This window comes from Coregonus lavaretus (genome assembly GCF_964263955.1).
Source record: "Coregonus lavaretus genome assembly, chromosome: 1".
Lineage (NCBI taxonomy): Eukaryota > Metazoa > Chordata > Actinopteri > Salmoniformes > Salmonidae > Coregonus > Coregonus lavaretus.
In genome coordinates this window covers 17,545,633-17,567,469 of record NC_139988.1, presented here as the reverse complement: position 1 = coordinate 17,567,469, position 21,837 = coordinate 17,545,633, and the positions used below count along the sequence as shown (strand labels likewise).

At 47.3% G+C, this 21,837-nt stretch overlaps 1 protein-coding gene across 1 annotated transcript in view; it reads left to right on the top strand.

The window, feature by feature from the left end:
* Positions 1-21,395, top strand: part of LOC311129050 (myocardin-related transcription factor A-like) — a 41,963-nt gene extending 20,568 nt beyond the window's left edge. The window contains exons 4-17 of the mRNA XM_084161310.1: positions 7,475-7,540; positions 9,389-9,444; positions 9,753-9,828; positions 10,397-10,564; positions 11,649-11,806; positions 11,961-12,092; positions 12,224-12,471; positions 14,271-14,439; positions 15,003-16,583; positions 16,859-17,071; positions 17,233-17,349; positions 18,415-18,564; positions 20,080-20,140; positions 20,271-21,395. Of these exons, the coding sequence (XP_084017436.1) occupies positions 7,475-7,540; positions 9,389-9,444; positions 9,753-9,828; positions 10,397-10,564; positions 11,649-11,806; positions 11,961-12,092; positions 12,224-12,471; positions 14,271-14,439; positions 15,003-16,583; positions 16,859-17,071; positions 17,233-17,349; positions 18,415-18,564; positions 20,080-20,140; positions 20,271-20,782 (3,707 nt within the window). The 3' untranslated portion in view covers positions 20,783-21,395. The remainder of the gene's footprint in view (positions 1-7,474; positions 7,541-9,388; positions 9,445-9,752; positions 9,829-10,396; positions 10,565-11,648; positions 11,807-11,960; positions 12,093-12,223; positions 12,472-14,270; positions 14,440-15,002; positions 16,584-16,858; positions 17,072-17,232; positions 17,350-18,414; positions 18,565-20,079; positions 20,141-20,270) is intronic.
* The last annotated feature ends 442 nt before the right edge of the window (positions 21,396-21,837 follow it).

Below are 21,837 nucleotides of genomic sequence, written 5' to 3'. Positions count from 1 at the left end.
AGGGTTTCACTGAGGGTGCTGTGTGGTTGTTTCCTTAGCTGAATGCACCCTGGGTAAGATCGCCTTCTTAATGACTGAAATGTCAAAACAACAATTGGCTTGGCAGGGGCCCTGCCCTGCCTAATACAATGGTAGGGGTAGGTGGGAAACACTAGGCCTAAGGTAGTCTCTTCAATCAGACCAAGAGCGAGGCTTCGCGAGACTATGCCTGAGGGGTCCTATAATGCAGTGGTTCCCAAATTGGTCAGCAGGGGGGGCATGGGGTCCCCCCCCCCCATAAACAAAAAATATATATTATTGTTATTATATATTTATTTATTTAGGAACTCAGTCCGGCTTTCAACTTACCCTTGAAAGTTGTAATAGTAGAATGCACAAGGTACAATTTCGAAATTGGGTAGTGCATCATCAGTCTTGATCTGGACATTCCTGACAAGTTATAAACAGCTGTCTAAGGTCTGCAATGACTGACATGACAAGAGGAACTGATGATGCACTACCCAATTTTGAAATTGCACCTTGTGCATTCTACTATTACAACTATCAAGAGTAAGTTGAAAGCTGGACTGAGTTCCTGAAAAAAGAAGAAGAAAATGTCCGCTAACTTTTTTTAGCTAGGTTTTTTAGCCTATAGATTTTGCTGTAATGTTTGAGTCACTCAAATAAATACACATTAGACATGGCAAAATGTATAGAATTGCAAGAAAACAAGCTTTAAAACTGCAAAAAGAGGGGTGAGAGCAGTTTGTGTCATGAACAGTTCTTGTGGCCATAGAAATAGACATGGCGCATGATGTTCCCCAATGCTGGTTGAACTGAATGATAGTTGATGACAGTGTGACTGTGAACGCCTCAGATAGACGATCTAACACTCCAATCCAGGTACCATAAAGCCATGGGAAACAGCCCTGCTGTAACCTCCCACACATTAGGCTGGGCCGCTCATAAACACATCAACCTTCCTCTCTCCTCTGAGGATCACAGTAAAGTGGCGATGATGGTCAAGACAGTCAATGTGTTACTCTGTGTCTGGAGTGGTCCGACAGTCTTCTTTCCTCCTGACCGGGACTCAGTTGAAGAAGTGGTACACTAAAGCTAGGTGGACTTAGGTCCTGTTTTTGGTCAAGGTGGAGCTCTGTTCTCTACGGGCAGTCTGTCCACCATGGCCGGATCATGAGAAGTCCAGTGCAACTACCTACACACACACACGTTTGCAGCCTAAAAATGAAGCCGAGTCAATTAGTCGGCGAGCGGCGAACCTATGGGGACGCGCTGGAAAAACGCACCGGCAGGTGAAAGTTGAAATGAGTATGTGTGCACGAGTGTTCACGCCGGGGCGCACCAATGTGTGTGTGAGTCACGATGTTTGGATCTGTAAGTAACCATACCCAGACCCCGGACAGATGAAACCGAGCTGAATATAGCCCCCTTTTGGCCAGCTGTCCCTACTATTTAAAACACAGAGAGCAAGGGGGTGCTGGATGGGGTGATGGGGGGGACCTCCGCAGCATTCTGGAGGAGCCACAGACAGGAGAGAAAGGCTTTGCATTCAATCAGGTCGTGGACGGGGCCCCTCAAATGCAATAGCTTTGACTGTAACCTAAATTGGCAAGGTTGAATGGTAGATTCTGCGATCATCTCTGTCGCTGTATTCTAGCATGTGATGTAGGAGTTGCTTGAGGTATTCCTTTGCAGTTGTTCTACTACATGAAGTTTGCACATCACACGAATAGCCATAGATACTCAATGTATCAGTATGTTCCATCATAGAGTAAAACATACAGTACTGAGAGAAATAGAAAGCTGGTTGTACTTCAGTCATTGTTATTGTCGTCACTGATTGGATAAAGTCTCCTGCATTTGAACTATGAATGATGACTCATCAAAACCATTAACATGCGTTCTGAATGTTTCAAGTAGGTCATCAGAATAACGCTAACAGGGGTTAAGTGTTTTTTGTTGTTTATCAACAACCCTTTTCTCTGGCGGGAGGCTGGGTCTGTAGGTTGAGCTGGGAATGGGAGGGGGGGAGGTATGTGGGCAGAGACTCAGATTGTAACAGTAACAGGAGCAGGAGAACTCTATCGCTAACTGTGTGTGTCGTGACTGAGGAGCCGCAAGCAGAGTGGTCTCTCTCTCTCTGGGCTCTCCTCTCTCTCTCTCTCTCTCTCTCTCTCTCTCTCTCTGGGCTCTCTCTCTCGCTCTCTCTCTCTCTGGGCTCTCTCTCTCGCTCTCTCTCTCTCTCTCTCGCTCTCTCTCTCTCGCTCTCTCTCTGGGCTCTCCTCTCTCTCTCTCTCTCTCTCTCTCTCTCTCTCTCTCTCTCTCTGGGCTCTCCTCTCTCTCTCTCTCTCTCTCTCTGGGCTCTCCTCTCTCTCTCTCTCTCTCTCTCTCTGGGCTCTCCTCTCTCTCTCTCTCTCTCTCTCTGGGCTCTCCACTCTGCTGCTAACCTCTTTTTCTCTCCTCCCTCATGCTTTCTCTTTTTCACCCTGTCGATTTCCACCGTCTCATTGGACACCTTAGTAGAGCAGCTCCATCGTTCCTAGCTGACTGTCACGACAAGAGAAAACGAGGGAAGGACGGAGAGAAAGAGAAGAAAATAGTGGTTCTTTCTGACCCGGAAGACAGAAGACGACACAAGCTTTCTTGAATCAAATCACATCCCCTCTTTCGATAGAATTTTCAAGCTACTTTTTCTTAATCAATCTTTGACAAGCACAGTCATAATTTATCTGGACTAACGTCTTCTCCCTGCCTCGATGTTAGTGAGAGGAAAGCCAATACGATCTTGATTTTGTCTATTGCAGACGAGATCTCTTTTTAGAGACCCGTCTGCCTCTCGCTCCATATCATTGTCCACCGCTATACCAGCGTCCATTCAAGACTTGAACGATGACACCTCTGTATGAAAATTAAATGTTTACAAAGATAATTAATAGAAAGTCTAAATGATAATGCTGGACACCAACCACTTCCTGTCCTTTGAGCCCGCCCCCTTGGACTCTGTTCTAATGGGGGAAGAGTTGGACAAGCAGAATTTGAGGATGGATTACGAGAGACAAACCTATCACAGCCTAAAAGAAGGTGGGTGGGGTTAAAGACTGAAATATTGTGGGTGGGGTTAGAAGACTAAAAGAAGGTGGCTGGGGTTAGAAGACTAAAAGAAGGTGGCTGGGGTTAGAAGACTAAAAGAAGGTGGCTGGGGTTAGAAGACTAAAAGAAGGTGGCTGGGGTTAGAAGACTAAAAGAAGGTGGCTGGGGTTAGAAGACTAAAAGAAGGTGGGTGGGGTTAGAAGACACTCTGGAGAGGGGAGATCTGATTTGTGTGTTTGTCATTTTAGATGTAGCCTAGCCATAGATGTTATAATTCACAAGTTTATGGTCTAGCACAAGCTTTGGGTTTGGTTCTGTATGGTGACCAGACTTCTGTCAAGCTTCATATGACCCCTTCTTGCTCCTTATTGATGCGTGCCGTGAATCATAATAAAGGCATTCGCTTTGGTCATTCCTCATATATTCTTCTCCGTAACTCCCTGGTTGTGGTGTGTAATGATCAAGCTAATGTCCAAATGGTGAGGTCATTGGATGATTACTGCGCTTTGCAAATATAACTGTTCTAATGGCCATGCCAAGTGTGTGCACATGTGAGTTTACAAGGGACACTTCTAGGTTGGTGTGTGGGAAAGGGGAAGGGATACCTAGTCAGTTGCAGAAATGAATGCATTTAACCGAAATGTGTCTTCTGCATTAAACCCAACCCCTCTGAATTAGAGAGGTGCGGGGGGGCTGCCTTATTCAACGTCATCGGCACTCGGGGGAACAGTTGTTGTTGGGGGTTAATTGCCTTGCTCAAGGGCAGAATGGCAGATTTGGGGATTTGAACCAGCGACATTTTGGTTACTGGCCCAATGCTCTTAACCGCTTGTGTGTGTGTGTGCGCATGCACACACAGTAGGTGTGGGCTATGCTGTGCAAGGTCTGGGCCCTTTGGGGACGGTGGCAGACATATATTTAATTAGACCTAATGACACATGAGCACACTGGGATTAGATCATGTTGGCCCTCCTCCCTGTTATTTTCTCTCTTTCTCTCTCTGCATTCTCTCTCTCTCTCTCTGCATTCTCTCTCTCTCTCTCTCTGCATTCTCTCTTTCTCTCTCTGCATTCTCTCTCTCTCTCTCTGCATTCTCTCTCTCTCTCTCTGCATTCTCTATCTCTCTCTCTCTGCATTCTCTCTCTCTCTGCATTCTCTCTCTCTCTGCATTCTCTCTCTCTCTCTCTCTCTCTCTGCATTCTCTCTCTCTGCAATCTCTCTCTGCAATCTCTCTCTGCAATCTCTCTCTCTCTCTCTCTCTCTGCAATCTCTCTCTCTCTCTCTCTCTCTCTCTCTCTCTCGCTCTCTCTCTCTCTCTCTCTCTCTCTCTCTCTCTCTCTCTCTCTCTCTGCATTCTCTCTAACTTTGGAGGCCTGGGGCCAGAGTTGGGCTTTGTCCCAGTATTCTAATAAATAGCCCTCTCCTTGTCCTACTTCCTCCATGACTGCAGCAGATCCAGAGGGATCTTCATGGTGGAACTTAGAACTGTGTCCCTTGATTTCAGATGTCAGTAGTCATGAAGGAATGACGCCATGGATGGAAAGGAGAGGTGTGGAAGAGTATTTAGATGTAGGTCTGGACTGAAGGGAAGCAGGACACTCACTTAGCCTGGGTCCTTTCAAGAGATGTGTATCTAGTGTGATTCAAACACACACAGTAGTTTAGGTGGTTAGGGGTCAGCAGTGGTGGAATAAGTACCCATACTTACTCATACTTGAGTAAAAGTAAAGATACCTTTTTAATAGAAAATTACTCAAGTAAAAGTGAAAGTCACCCAGTAAAATACTACTTGAGTAAAAGTCTAAAAGTATTTGGTTTTAAATATACTTAAGTATCAAAAGGAAATGTAATTACTAAAATATACTTAAGTATCAAAAGTAAAAGTATAAATCATTTCAAATTCCCTATATTAAGCAAACCAGATGGCACCATTTTCTTGTTTTTTTAATTTACGGATAGCAAGCACTAGTTCCTGGTGTATCCTTTAGGGGTTCTTCAAATTGAAACTGTTGGGGAACCCCTATAAGTTATTTGAAGAACCCCTTTTAAAAGTGTTCTTGAAAGAACCCCTTTTAATGGATCCTCAAAGAACCTTTTGAATAACCTTTTGGGGTACATTTTTGAACTACCCCCCCTCCCTATTTTTATAAATAATAATGCGCATAACAAGAACACAATATTTTAGTTTTCAGTGTTTATTATGATTTTAGTGGCAAAGCAGAATAAAGAAATCTAAATATGAGGTGAACTCCCAGCAAAGCCCCAAGTCCAATGGGTATATCCTCTGGCATGTTGATGTTAATGTTCTTCGTATCCATAGCCAGAATGATTTTGCAGTGCATGGTGATCGAACAGGTTTTCTGTTATATTAATAGGGGAGGGTGAAGTCAGTGAATCCAAAACGTTTTAATTATACAGATTTTTAACAAAACATGCACACGACAGTATTCATACCTTGGTTTTTGTGGTAAATGTTAATGGAAAAACTGTTTTGATAATGGTTTTCATACACATACCTTGTACCTTGTCCATAATGTAGAGGCCTATGGGATTTTCATTGAAGAGGTAAGGGTGGAGGATGGTACATGTAATCTGAATAACATATCAATACCAATTGACATGCCTTTGTATGCCTCCTTGTCTGTATACCTGCAGACAGACACAAAAGTGAGCAGTTCAGTCATCTGTGCCCAATACAGCTAGCCTTCAACATATTCTCATAGCCAACATATTCTTACCTTTGTTGATTGATAGCCATTGAAATGTGTCCATTTTCTGTTTTAGAAAGATTTGCCCGAATATGAAAAGATGGTATCATCATAAAACAGTATCAATGTAGATCGGTTCAGGACGAACCTTACCTTAAATTGAGGAGATCTTTACATTTTTCAGTTAAGTGCCTGCACCTGCTGTCCTTTCAAATTCAAATCCAAGTGTTTCAGTCTGGCAGTTAGGTTTCTGCAAGAACCCCCACCAACTAAGGAGGTTCCTTGATGAACCCCACCTCCTATGGGGTTCTTGGAAGTACCTTTTAGGGGCCATTTTCAGTGCCAAGAACCCTAAGGATCTTAGAAGAACCCTTGTTGAACCACTAATTTTTAGAGTGAGGGGCACGCTCCGTCACTCAGACATCATTTACAAACGAAGAATTTGTGTTTAGTGAGTCCGCCAGATCAGATGCAGTAGGGATGACCAGGGATGTTCTCTTGATGAGTGTGAATTGGACCATTTTCCTGACCTGCTAAGCATTCAAAATGTAACGAGTACTTTTGGTTGTCAGGGGAAATGTATGGAGTAAAAAGTACATTATATTCTTTAGGAATGTAGTGAAGTAAAAGTAAATGTTTTTTTACTTAAGTACTTTATCCACTGGGGGTCAGGTCAGTTGTTCTGACTGGAAGACTTATAAGGACCTGCTTACTTCCCTTAATTGTTGCAAGATTTGCAGTACCAACAATTCATTCTGCATTCTTCACATTGATGCATTGCATACCATAGCTCGGCTTGATAATACAGGCTACTGTGAAGAATGCATAGTAAAAGGTCGACCTAAGAATGGCAGTGGTAAAACAGTGAGAAAACAGTCTGCTGACTGACAAGGCTGACTATTGCCGCCTGCATCGCTCTGTCATGACGATGTGTCAGGTGCAACAATTAGTCTCTCTCTATCTCCCCCTCTATCTTTCTCTTTCGCTCTCTCTATCTCCCCCTCATCTCTCTCTTTCGCTCTCTCTATCTCCCCCTCTATCTCTCTTTCGCTTTCTATCTCTCTCTTTCGCTCTCTCTATCACCCCCTCATCTCTCTCTTTCGCTCTCTCTATCTCCCCCTCTATCTCTCTCTTTTGCTCTCTCTCTCTCTTTCGCTCTCTCTATCTCCCCCTCTATCTCTCTCTTTCGCTCTCTCTCTCTCTTTCGCTCTCTCTATCTCCCCCTCTATCTCTCTCTTTCGCTCTCTCTATCTCCCCCTCTATCTCTCTCTTTCGCTCTCTCACAGACACACATACATTATTTCTTCTCTGTGTGTTTTTATAAGCGTACTGCGGACACAACAACCATTTGAGTTTAGAAACAGGAAGTGTGTAATAAATGCCACCGTACTCTGCCCTCCCTTTGCCCATTGCAACAGCTTTTTTTTTTTTTTTTTTTTTAAGAGTGAGGGAGGAAATGAAAGAGAATGAAAGCGAGCGGGAGCTGGTTCTGTCCATTGAGTCCTGCTCCAGCTGTCTGCTCCAGTGTTCGTTGACACAAGGATAAGGATCTCTGCCATGTGGATGGACTGTTCAGTGTAGGATGGCAGTCTGGGCCTGAAACTCTGGTTTTGAAGAGGTGGTTGTTGTTTCCATGCTGGCAGTTGCTGACTCTACCTCTCTCTGTCGTCATGCAGTGCTCCAGCTCAAACTACAGCAGAGACGCACCCGGGAGGAGCTGGTCAGCCAAGGGATCATGCCACGTAAGTAGTGCCCAAACTCTCTATCCTTATCTCTAGAGTCTAGACCAGCAAATATAATAGAATGTCACCCTCTGCATGCTTGACCAGCACAGTGTCTGTTCCTGGTCCCCTTGGACTGACAGGCCTGTTGTGTTGTTATAATTTGCAATGGGTTGTTGTAATTTGCATTGTGTTGTTGTAATTTGCATTGTGTTATTGTAATTTGCATTGTGTTGTTTTAATTTGCATTGTGTTGTTGTATTTTGCATTGTGTTGTAATTTGCATTGTGTTATTTTAATTTGCATTGTGTTGTTTTAATTTGCATTGTGTTGTAATTTGCATTGTGTTATTTTAATTTGCATTGTGTTGTTTTAATTTGCATTGTGTTGAAATTTGTGTTGTGTTGTAATTTGTGTTGTGTTATGCTCTGAGGTATTATCAAGTGGGCCAGCCAGCTTCCCCTTCTGTGTCCACTTCCTGTTCTGTTCTGTTCAGCAGCTGAAGAGACTGAGGATACTCAGTGTTCAGCTGTCGATAGGAGGAAGTGCATGGGCTACTTCTTACAGGAGAGAGGCACTGATTGCCAATATACCACAGCTAAGGGCTGTATCCATGCACGCTGCATTGCGTCGTGCCTAAGAACAGCCCTTAGCTGTGGTATATTTGCCATATAGAACACCCCCTCGGGCCTTATTGTTTAAGTGTCTAACCTGGCCATAAGATGGACCTCTCTCTCTCTCTCCCCTGTGCTCCCATTCTTATTGCACAACAACAACAGGCCAGGAGAACTATGTTTCTCCACTGTGGCCTGGCTCAGACATACAGGTCTTTATTACAGATTAGGCCAGATTACTGAGGATCAGGTTGTCGTCTTGTGGAGGACGAGGCATTACAAACCAGCCTTTAAAAGGGACTTCTTATGACCATGGCCCAAAGCTATACCAGAAAACTGCTTTACCGTCAAGGTTCTGTAGAGTTAGTAGACAGTAATGTGCTCATGCCATGGATTTACAGTCACAGAGCAGTTGGCGCTATAAAGCAGACTGAATTACAGAGGAGGCTGGATCCTCCATGATCCATTTGCATGTATTTGTAGGCAAATGTTGACTTGATGTGATTGGTTACATCACAGGAATCCCAGGCCGGTATTTAGGCATGCTAGTCTGCGACCCTCCTGACCTCCGGCTTGACTCCTTCCCGTAAGCCAGCGTTGCGTCCCTCAATAAACATGCACACACACACAGCAGGCCCAGACGTCACTGTTTGACAGTTGAGCTGATTTAAGGCCTCACATTGTGCAAAAGGTGATGAGATCTCCAGTGTCCCTCCAACATCCTCTTCAACCATCCAGTGTGCGTGTGTGTGTGTGTTTGTGTGTCCACATTTATTAATGTGTCTGTGTTTTCCAACTTCTGAATGATGTGACACACACACACCCACACCCACACCCACACCCACAGGGGCATGCTGAAGACCGATACAGTTGAAGAGAGTGATGAATGTAGAAAGTCCCTCTCTCAGAAAGTCGTTCCATCACTGCTCTCTCATCTCAAAGCTCCTGGCTGCACTGTAATTCAGATCTTTTTTGATTGTTCTATGGGTTCTCATGCGTACACTTCTCGTATGCTATAGCAGGCTGTTCCTCCTTCACTGTTGTGCTGAAACAGGTCACTCACTAGTTCTATTTTCTCCTCTTACTGTTTGGTGGATAGAACTCCAGTGACCTTTTCATATAGAGAGTTCTGTTTTGAGCATCTGTTCCTCAATATCAGCTCTCACACTGTCAGTCTCCAGTGGTGATGTACTCTGTACTCATTTGTTGGAGTTTTCGTTCACGGCCGTTCCTTTATTCTTTTCTCTCACCACAGCACTGAAGAGTCCGGCGGCCTTCCACGAGCAGCGGAGGAGTCTGGAGAGAGCCAGGGTAAGTCTAGTAGTCTCTCCAGCTCTCTTTCTCTCTTTAGTTCAACAAGTGCAGTCTTTGTTGAAGTGCACCTCTCCCTCGCTTCTTTCTCCATCTCCTGTTCCTTTCTCTGTTCATCTTTTCCACCTTTCCCCTCTCCCTTACAACTTTGTCTCTTTCATCTCTCCTCTCACTCCCCCATCTCCCCCCCTCCCCTATCTCTCCCTCTCCCCCCATCTCTCCCTCTCCCCTCTCCATCTCTCCCTCTCCCCTCTCCCTTTGTATCTCTCCTCTCTCCTCTCATCTATCTCTCCTCTCCTCCCTTCCAGACTGAGGACTATCTGAAGAGGAAGATCAGGAGTCGTCCTGAGCGCTCAGAGCTGGTCAGGATGCACATACTGGAGGGTGAGTCACAGCACCCCCTCTCTGATCACCACAGAACTACACCCTCACACACACTACTTCTCTAGAGGCAGTGAGCCACTGGACAAAAATATAAACGCAACATGTAAAGTGTTGGTCCCATGTTTCATGAGCTGAAATAAAAGATCCCAGAAATGTTCCATACGCACAGAAAACGTATTTCTCTTAAATGTTGTGCACACATTTGTTTACATTCCTGTTAGTGAGCATTTCTCCATTCCCAAGATAATCCATCCACCTGACAGGTGTGGCATATCAAGAAGTTGATTAAACAACATGATCATTACACAGGTGCACCTTGTGCTGGGGACAAAAGGCCACTCTAAAATGTGCAGTTTTGTCACACAACACAATGCCATAGATGTCTCAAGTTTTGAGGGTGCATGCAATTGGTGTGCTGACTGCAGGAATGTCCACCAGAGCTGTTGCCAGAGAATTTAATGTTAATTTCTCTACCATAAGCTGCCTCAACGTCGTTTTAGAGAATTTAGCATTACGTCTAACCGGCCAAATACAGTGTTTTTTTTTCTTCTCTTCTCTCTTAACACAGAGACATCAGCGGAGCCGTCTCTGCAGGCCAAGCAGCTGCAGCTGAAGAGGGCCAGGCTGGCTGATGACCTTAATGATAAGATCTCCCACAGACCTGGTCCTATAGAGCTCATCCACAAGAACATCCTGCCTGTAGACCTGGACTGTCCTCTGCAGCACTCACTACTGGGTATGCACACACACTGTCCACTGCAACACACACACACACACTGTCCACTGCAACATGCACACACACACTGTCCACTGCAACACACACACACACTGTCCACTGCAACACACACACACACTGTCCACTGCAACACACACACACACACACTATCCACTGCAACACACACACACACTGTCCACTGCAACACACACACACACACTGTCCACTGCAACACACACACACACTGTCCACTGCAACACACACACACACTGTCCACTGCAACACACACACACACTGTCCACTGCAACACACACACACACTCTCCACTGCAACACACACACACACTCTCCACTGCAACACACACACACACTGTCCACTGCAACACACACACACACTCTCCACTGCAACACACACACACATCGGCCCCTGCCACACTCACTACTGGGTACGTACACACAAACACACACACACAGAATGTCCACTGAAACACTCACTTCTGTTCTAGGTATCTACCCATTTTTATTGTCCAGTGTAACATATATTACAGATCAAGTATACAACACTACTACTCATTGCAACACTTTACTGGGTATATAGTGGAACTTCTATTGCGTATGTGCACAACAACACATTAGTCAACTGGGTAGGAGCGTCCTTCCTGAGCACAGTCCACTGCAATACGTTTACTGGCCAGGAGAATTAGTCCCTCACTCAGACAAATGTACCCAACCATTCCCAAACTCCCTACAGTGTTTTTTCAATTCTTGGCCTCTTTATCTTCAATTAATAACTGTTCATGGTTCACGTTCAAATGTTCCTCAAATGTTATCATTGCAATACATCAATTTCACAATTCTGGACTGGTGTGAGGACATTGTTATTGCTAAATCCTTGTGCTGGAGAGACTGTGACCACTTCCATCATTAGTCATTATTGTTTGGAAATCGCCTCTTTTTGTATTGGCAATTACTATTCCCTCTGTTTGAAATACAGATATTTGTTGTAGTGCTACTCAACCTCACAACAAATCAACTTGTTATTGTAGACAATCATTTGTTTGGCGAGAAGAACGGTGAAATAGAGGTTTAATAAATGTCTCTCTCAGATTCTCCAAAGGCTGCAGGAGAATCCTCATTGGATGAGGACAGCAGTGATGCATTTTCTCCGGATACGCTAGCCAATCACGACTCTCCACTGGGTCCTCTCTCCCAGCTGTCCCCCTCTGACATGCTCACTCAGAACAGAGACATGTCCCCCTCACAGGTAGTTGGTTGAAGTCTTTTTTGTACAGTACGTATAGCCACAGAATGGAGACAGACATGTAGCCACTGGTATTCCTGCATGCTTACATAGACAAGTAATCACAGGAGTTGTCCCATTATTGACGCTTAAACTGACCAATCAGATGTTTTCTCAGTTCCTTACCCAGGTCCCACCTCCTCCTCCTCCTCCGCTGTTGGTGAATGGCCAAGACTCATTGCCACCACAGAGGCTGACCAATGGGACAGCGATGTCGGTAGCTTCCCGCCCTGCTACTGGTCAGACCAAGGTGAGAGACATCCCCTGTCGTTTGTCTATCAGAGTATCATGGAATGTAATACTTTCTGTATACAAGCAATCATATCTTACTTACTGTTTCTCACTCCCTCTCCCAATCTGCCTGTCTTCCACCACTCCCAGTCGAAGCCCAGCTCGGAGCGGCCCCTCCTGAGGCCTAAGAAGGCCAAAGACAACAAGCCCAAGGTGAAGAAGCTCAAGTACCACCAGTACATCCCTCCGGACCAGAAGGCTGACCGGGAGCCTCCCCCTCAGCTGGACTCCACCTACGCCAAGATCCTCCACCAGCAGCAGCTTTTCCTCCAGCTGCAGATCCTCCACCAGCAGCAGCAGCACTACAACTACCACACCATTCTTCCTGCACCACCCAAGTGAGTGTGGGGGGGGAGAGTTTTGTGTGTGTGTGTGGGGAATGAGGTGTGTGTGTGTGTGTGGGGGTGGGGGAGAGAGGTGTGTGGGGGGGGGGGAGAGGTGTGTGTGGGGGGGAGAGAGGTGTGTGTGTGTGGGGGGGGAGAGAGGTGTGTGTGTGGGGGGAGGGGGGGAGAGGTGTGTGTGTGTGTGGGGGGAGGGGGGGAGAGGTGTGTGTGTGTGTGTGGGGAGAGAGGTGTGTGTGTGTGGGGGGAGAGAGGTGTGTGTGTGTGGGGGGAGAGAGGTGTGTGTGTGTGGGGGGAGAGAGGTGTGTGTGTGGGGGGGGAGAGGTATGTGTGTGGGGGGAGAAGAGGTGTGTTTGTGTGTGTGGGGGGGGGATGTGGTGTGTGTGTGTGTGGGGGGGAAGAGGTGTGTGTGTGTGTGTTGGGGGGAAGAGGTGTGTGTGGGGGGGGGGAGAGGTGTGTGTGTGTGGGGGGAAAGAGGTGTGTGTGTGTGTGGGGGGGGGAAGAGGTGTGTGTGTGTGTGGGGGGGGGGGGAAGAGGTGTGTGTGGGGGAAGAGGTGTGTGTGTGTGTGGGGGAAGAGGTGTGTGGGGGAAAGGGGTGTGTGTGGGGTGGGGGGGGGGGGAAGAGGTGTGGGGGGGGGGGGGGGGGAGAGGTGGGGTAAAGAGGTGTGTGTGTGTGGGGGGAGAGAGAATATTTGTGGGCGTGGGTGTGTGTTGTGGGATTGGCGGTGTGGATGACAGATCACCACCTCAAGCTGAACCTTGGCAAGACGGAGCTGCTCTTCCTCCCGGGGAAGGACTGCCTGTTCCATGATCTCGCCATCAAGGTTGACAACTCCGTTGTGTCCTCCTCCCAGAGTGCGAAGAGCCTTGGCGTGACCCTGGACAACACCCTGTCGTTCTCCGCTAACATCAAGGCGGTGACCCGATCCTGTAGGTTCATGCTCTACAACATTCGGAGAGTAGGACCCTGCCTTACACAGGAAGCGGCACAGGTCCTAATACAGGCACTTGTCATCTCCCGTCTGGATTACTGCAACTCGCTGTTGGCTGGGCTCCCTGCCTGTGCCATTAAACCCCTACAACTCATCCAGAATGCCGCAGCCCGTCTGGTGTTCAACCTTCCCAAGTTCTCTCACGTCACCCCGCTCCTCCGCACACTCCACTGGCTTCCAGTTGAAGCTCGCATCTGCTACAAAACCATGGTGCTTGCCTACGGAGCTGTGAGGGGAACGGCACCTCCGTACCTTCAGGCTCTGATCAGTCCCTACACCCAAACGAGGGCACTGCGTTCATCCACCTCTGGCCTGCTGGCTCCCCTACCTCTGCGGAAGCATAGTTCCCGCTCAGCCCAGTCAAAACTGTTCGCTGCCCTGGCACCCCAATGGTGGAACAAGCTCCCTCACGACGCCAGGACAGCGGAGTCACTCACCACCTTCCGGAGACATTTGAAACCCCACCTCTTTAAGGAATACCTGGGATAGGATAAAGTAATCCTTCTACCCCCCCCCCCCCCCCCAAAATTTTTTTTTTTCTATAAAATAAAAAAGAAACAATAAAAAATTAATAAAAAATTTGTAAAGTGGTGATCCCACTGGCTATAAGGTGAATGCACCTATTTGTAAGTCGCTCTGGATAAGAGCGTCTGCTAAATGACGTAAATGTAAATGTAAATGTGTGCATTTTGAAAACAGGCATCACATCATTCACTCTCTGCTGTCTAATGGTTTGTGTGTAAGTAAGGGTGACAGCACCAACCTGTGTGTGGACTGACTCATCTCTGTTGTTTCTCTCCTCAGACCACCTGCAGAGCAGCCACCTTCAACCAACCCCGGCCCCTCCCTTTTGCGCAGTGTTCCCCCGACGACCCCTGCCCCTTCCAATCAGAATGGGTCAAGTCGTCAGAGCCAAACCCCTGTGGGAGGGGCCAAACCGTTGACGCTACCAGCCAACCTGGATGACTTCAAAGTGAGTAGATGTTTATAGAAATACACTAATATTTTCTATCGGTATTGATCTGAAACACACCATAGATTAAATCAACAAGGTGAATACATAGAAATAGAATTCTACTTATGTGTGTAGACACTACCTACTGGGAATTTATAATAGAATTCTACTTCTGTGTGTAGACACAATAATTACTGGGAATTTATTTTTCACCTGTCCATTTATTCCAGATCAGTGCAGATAAAGAAAGGGACATTAGAAGAGAACAACTTTAGACTATTGCTATGCACCTATAGATAGACAGACAGACAGACAGAGAGACAGACACAGAGAGGGAGAGATGGACAGACGGACAGAGGGAGAGACGGACAGAGGGAGAGAGGGAGAGACGGAAGGACAGACAGACAGACAGACAGACAGAGGGACGGACGGACAGACAGACAGCGGGAGAGACAGACGGACAGACAGAGAGGGAGAGACAGAGAGGGACAGACAGACAGATAGAGAGACAGACAGACAGACAGACAGACAGAACGGATCAGAATCATAACTGTGCTTTTACATCTTCTTCTTCCCTCCAGGTTGCTGAGCTGAAACAGGAGCTGAAACTGCGGTGTCTGACCGTGTCTGGCACCAAGATGGACCTGATCGAGAGGCTGAGGAACTACCAGGAGCAGAACAGTGGAGGTCGAACTGGTGTTACTGCTACTGTATCCCCTAAACCCAGCCTACCAACCCCATCGCACGCCTCAACCCAACCTGCTGGCTCCACCAGTCCTGCCCCCCCCCAGGCCGGGACCAATCCCCACACCCACCAATCAGAAGAGGCAGCAGGGAAGATACCCGCTTTCTCATTGGCTCAGAGTGCCACTCCGGCCTGTATTATGAGGTTTGGCAGTACAAGCTCCTCCCCTCCAGTCTCCCCCACCCCGTCAGAATGGTCGCTGGTGGTGATGAGCCCCGACGAGACCAGCTGTAATGGAGACGTGTTTGGCGAGATGGTGAGCTCTCCCCTGACCCAGCTCAGCCTGCACCCCTCCCCAGCCTCCATCAAAGAGGAGAACCAGGGTCACTTATCCACCTGCAGCCTCTCCCAGTCCCGGCCTTCTCCCACCGCGCATCAGCCTGCCGCCCCACCTCAGGAGCCCCTGGCTGGGGCAACCATGGAGGCCTCCCCCTTGGACAAGGACCAGATGCTTCAGGAGAAGGACAAGCAGATTGAGGAGCTGACACGCATGCTGAGGCAGAAACAGAGGCTGGTGGAGACCCTGCGCTCCCAACTGGAGCAGGGGAAACATACTGGAGCAGTGAGAGAGATGGAGGGAGTACAGGACTTGGTGGTGAACGGTTATGCCCAGGAGGCCCAAACCTCTACCATCCTCCATCCCTCTGTCACCAGGGTTAAGGAGGAGGTAGAGACAGAAGAAGGGCTGGAGGGAGTGGGCAAGGCTCAGCCGACACAGTGCTCTCAGCAGAGCCTGCTCAAACTGCAGCAGATCCACCGGATACAGGTTGAACAACAGACACAACCACAGACACAACCACAGACACAACAACAACCACATACACAACTACTACAGACACAACAACAACAACAACAGACACAACTGCTACAGACACAACAACAACAACTACTACATACACAACAACAGACACAACTGCCACAGACACAACAACAACAACTTCTACAGACACAACAACAACAACAACTACTACAGACACAACAACAACAACAACAGACACAACTGCTACAGACACAACAACAACAACTACTACATACACAACAACAGACACAACTGCCACAGACACAACAACAACAACAACTTCTACAGACACAACAACAACAACTTCTACAGACACAACAACAGCAGTCCAAACAGCTCCAGCAACATCAGACACAGCAGATGCAGCAGCAGAAGACTTCGGCCCAGTTGTTACTCCAGCAGCAGCTGATCATCCAGCAGACCCAGCAGAAACCGCTCCAGCTGCAGGACAAACAGCTGCAGGACGAACAGCTGCAGGACGAACAGCTGCAGGACAAACAGCTGCAGGACAAACAGCTGCAGGACAAACAGCTGCAGGCCCAGCAGAGGAGGCAGCAGAGACATGCCCAGAGACAGCTGCAGGACAAACAACCGAGGCAGACAGTCACCCCACAACAGGTACATTCAGTCATTACAGCTCTCTATCGTACAGTCTGTAGATCTTCAGTATAGGTATACACACCGCTGACAGTCGCCACACATCAGGTCCATATTTCATATTTAACGGAATAAACTTGTCTGAAACCTGAAGACTTTAGCTCAACAGGCTAACAGTCTGGCACGTGGGAGACATGGGTTTCTAACCTCTTCCCCTTCTCTGTTGGGTCATTATCATTGGCTCATGTCTGGGCCCTGTGTTTGAATATGCTTCTGCCCTACTCCTTTCTCTTCAGGTCACTCCAGTCTTCATCAGCCAACAGAATGGCACCCAGGTCCCCGCCCAGACCTTCTCATTGGACCTCCTCAAGTCGGGCGCCACGCCCACCCTGGTCACCGACGGCAATGGCAACCACTACCTGATAGCACTGACCAATAACAGTGCAGAGGGCCAACACGGCGTGACCTCATTGGGCAAAACCAGTGGATCACAACGCATCACACTGCAGGTACAGTACAGTTACACTGGAAATCTGCTAATAAGTGTTACAGGTCTCTATGTTGGAGGTGAAATGATTGTGTAAGATGGTAGGACAGTGCAGTAAAATAGCTCGGAGCTGATTTGTCCTGTTAACTCAATGGTAAATAAAATCTGCCCTTTTTACTCTAGCGATTGCAGTCAACTCCAAGCAAGCTCCCCAGTCAATTGCCAGCTGAGATACTCAGCCCTGATACCCAATCAAAACAACAGTTACAACCAGGCCCCGTCAACCAGCCTATCAAAAAGGTATTAAAATTACAAAAAATCGTGACAGAAACAAGATTTTCTCTCTCTTACACACACACAATATTAGCGGTCACTGTCTACCAATACTGTCTGTAAAACAAGGATAGGGTGTAAACCTGTCCCTCTGAGGACTAAAGTAGTTTGCTGGGTTGGATGCTGAATCGCCACAAGGCTGCCGGCTAGAGCAGTATTGATGCTGTCTTGACTGACTTGTCACACACATCACCATCAACCAACACACTGGAGATCTTTAGGGTTCTTTAATGGGTAACTGTAGGTAATGGTTCTACAAGGTAGAAAAGATAACCTATTATAAGTACACAATAATATGTAAAAGGGGTATGTATGGCTATACACAGATAGACCTGAAATATGCATACAATATAATCTAACTAAGATATATATTACTATACAGAATACAATACTAAAATGACTAACTTAACTGAATGATAAATATTCCAGAATAGCATAAATAGCTGCAGTCTATACACTGCTACCATAATATAACTCTAATAAGATGCCACAGTTACAAGTAGGCTGTACAATGTAACAAACTGCATAAAGTAAATGCAATAATAACAGGTTTGGGGTCACTTAGAAATGTCCTTGTTTTCGAAATAACATCAAATTGATCAGAAATACAGTGTAGACATTGAGAGCTAGAGAGCAGAACTGACTTTAGATCAGAGGCAGTGTGAGAAAGGGAATACTCTGGAGTTTGGTCACGCTCTGACACACCCTTCTGGTGACAAAGGGTAACACATGTGAAAGGCAGCCCCAATGTGTCAGTGGTGCCTCTAACTTTTCACTTATTATTGCTGATAATGGGCCTCTGTACGCCTATGTAGATTTACAATTAGCAGGCTAAAGAGAATGTCTCTGATTGGATAGAAAGTTAGGGGTGATTGACTGATGAGATGTTGGGCATTCTAACTAAAGGGACTAGGGGTGCGTAGGGAATGACTAAATCTGAATGCGTGGCCGTGTTAACACCGTCTTAAAATGATAACAAAAATCATGACTGTCCTTATTTAATTTCCGCTTCCCCCTCTCGTTCTGGAACAGAAGGTGGGTCTACATCTAGAGACCAATGGCATGACCAATGGGGTGCCAGAGACAAGTCAGTCTGTCTCCGCCCCGCCCAATCTCCATCCTTTCTTTGACGAGGTGTCCAACTTGTCTGAAAGCCAAAGCACCCCTCCCCCCTCCCTCAAGGTAAGACACATTCTGCAATGATCATTCATGGCATGTCAACATCTCGTATTTGACTTTTCATTAATTTATTATTTCTCTGTAGCCTATTTCCTTCACCCTTCCCTCATCCTTCTTTATTCTCTCGTTCCACCCTTTCAGAGAGAAGTGTGTCCGACTTTTGACCGGCACACTTTGTTCACCCCTCCCTCTCCAAAACAGACCTCTTTCTCCTCCACTCAACTCCCCAAAGTATGTCCTTCACTCCTGCCATCTCCGTCTATCCCTGTCTATCCCTGTCTATCCCTGTCTATCTCTGTCTATCCCTGTCTATCCCTGTCTATCCCTGTCTATCCCTGTCTATCTCTGTCTATCCCTGTCTATCCCTGTCTATCTCTGTCTATCCCTGTCTATCTCTGTCTATCTCTGTCTATCCCTGTCTATCTCTGTCTATCCCTGTCTATCCCTGTCTATCCCTGTCTATCTCTGTCTATCCCTGTCTATCTCTGTCTATCCCTGTCTATCCCTGTCTATCTCTGTCTATCCCTGTCTATCTCTGTCTATCCCTGTCTATCCCTGTCTATCTCTGTCTATCCCTGTCTATCTCTGTCTATCCCTGTCTATCCCTGTCTATCTCTGTCTATCCCTGTCTATCCCTGTCTATCTCTGTCTATCTCTGTCTATCCCTGTCTATCTCTGTCTATCTCTGTCTATCCCTGTCTATCCCTGTCTATCCCTGTCTATCCCTGTCTATCCCTGTCTATCTCTGTCTATCCCTGTCTATCTCTGTCTATCCCTGTCTATCCCTGTCTATCTCTGTCTATCCCTGTCTATCCCTGTCTATCTCTGTCTATCCCTGTCTATCTCTGTCTATCCCTGTCTATCTCTGTCTATCCCTGTCTATCTCTGTCTATCCCTGTCTATCCCTGTCTATCCCTGTCTATCTCTGTCTATCTTCTTCTCTCTTCTGTCCATTATTTTTTATCTTCTCTGGTTTTCTCAGTCCATCTGTTAGCGTCGGTCTCAGTCCATCTGTTAGCGTCGGTCTCAGTCCGCCTGTTAGCGTCGGTCTCAGTCCGCCTGTTGGCGTCGGTCTCAGTCCATCTGTTAGCGTCGGTCTCAGTCCATCTGTTAGCGTCGGTCTCAGTCCGCCTGTTAGCGTCGGTCTCAGTCCATCTGTTAGCGTCGGTCTCAGTCCATCTGTTAGCGTCGGTCTCAGTCCATCTGTTAGCGTCGGTCTCAGTCCATCTGTTAGCGTCGGTCTCAGTCCATCTGTTAGCGTCGGTCTCAGTCCGCGTGTTAGCGTCGTTCTCAGTCCGCCTGTTGGCGTCGGTCTCAGTCCGCCTGTTGGCGTCGGTCTCAGTCCGCCTGTTGGCGTCGGTCTCAGTCCGCCTGTTGGCGTCGGTCTCAGTCCGCCTGTTGGCGTCGGTCTCATCTCAAATTTGCTCAAAGTATCTATAGTACTGTACATGTTTGCCGATTTTGTTAAACAGCCATGAGTACTGTAAACTGTACTAAATATAAGTCCTCTTCTCCCAGGAGAACGGGCTGAGCAGTCAACAGATGGACGATCTGTTTGACATCCTCTTGAAGAGTGGAGGTAAGAGAACAGAGCAGTACACAAAACGTAACACTCACATATATATCTTCATGTCTCATTGCCAATACATGAGCAAACCCATTTTTTTAATCGTTAATATTTATGCTTTTTCTTTCTCTTCCCCAACCAGAAATCTCTGGATTCCGAGCCAACCCAGACCCTTCCCTGGCCCAAATCCACTCCAACCCCCCCACCCCTCCCTCGTCCCCTCTCCACATCTCGCCCCCCACCCCCCCTCCGGAGCCCTCCCTGCCCGCCTTGCCTTCCGAGCAGCCCTCGCCATCGCCCTGCACAGGAAGTGATCGTCTGGAGGACTTCCTGGAGAGCACCACGGGCACTGATGGAGGCCTAACTTTGATTGACGACCTCCACAGCCAAATGTTGAGCACCTCCAGCATCCTGGACCATCCCCCCTCCCCGGTGGACATGGACACCAGCGACCTGGGCTTCTCCCCCCACCCGGCAGGGCTTGACTTCGGGGACCCAGCCCTGGACAGCATGGACTGGCTGGACATCTCTATGGGTGGTGGAGGAGGGGGGACGAGTCTCGCCCCTCTGGGCCCCCACACGCCTCCCAGTGTGTTCTCAGCAGACTTTCTGGACAGCTCGGACCTCACGCTGCACTGGGACTCTTGTTTGTAGCTCCTACGGTCCTATGGAGTGAGTGCTAAAAGCTCACGCATACTGTGTACAGGCTCTCTCTGTCTTACTCGCTAAGCAGGTCCACCACTCTGAAGGTTCACTGAGACGGGGAGCCCTGTCCTGCGTTCACTCTGCCCTCTCATCATGTTTGGACAGGCTAGAGAGCAAAACTGACTTTAGATCAGAGGCAGTGTGTGAAAGGGAATACTCTGGAGTTTGGTCACGCTCTGACACACCCTTCTGGTGACAAAGGGTAACACGTGAAAGGCTTGTTTTACGATTTGAAATGGTCACACCCACCAAACGAGAGCAAACCGAAGTCAAAGGCTGTTGAAGAACGGTACACACGTGTCATTCAGGACAAACCGTCACGCAACGGAGCAAACGTTGAATTGAACTGAACAGACCTCAATTGATGAAATTAACCTCATTGGAGGAGGCAGTTACTGGAGGTGTTTGCTAGACCACTATGCATTTCTCTATATGGGGTGTATATTATCGATTATCCATATTTTTCTTCCCAGTTGCTTAGAATAGCAGGTAGGGAGTAAAGGGGTCTCAGCTTCCAAACAACTTGGACCTTGTCATTTTATATGAAAAAAATATATAAAAATAAAAATGCAATAAACTTGAATGCGTCTTAGTTTTCTTTTTGTAAACCTTTTACATTCTAAATTATTTGGTGACGTTATTTTAGCAGGGAGTCCCATTGAGACAAAGGCCTCTTTTTCAAGGGAGCTGTGCTTGAACACAATGTATAACTCTTCAGAGGGTGATACGTGCAGCCAAACGCACCATTGGGTACACACTGCCTGCCCAACTGGACACCTACAACTCCAGGTGTTGCAGGAAGGCTAAGAAGATCATCAGGGATCCCAGCCTCTCAAGCCATGCCCTGTTCTCCCTGCTTCAATCACTCAGACATGGGCAGTACAGGAGCATCATGGCAAAAACGGAAAGACTGGCCAATAGTTTCTACCCTCAGACCATCAGGCTGCTGAATAGCCACCACTAGTCAGCTAGCCCCCACCACAGACTTTCTCTGCCCCCACCCC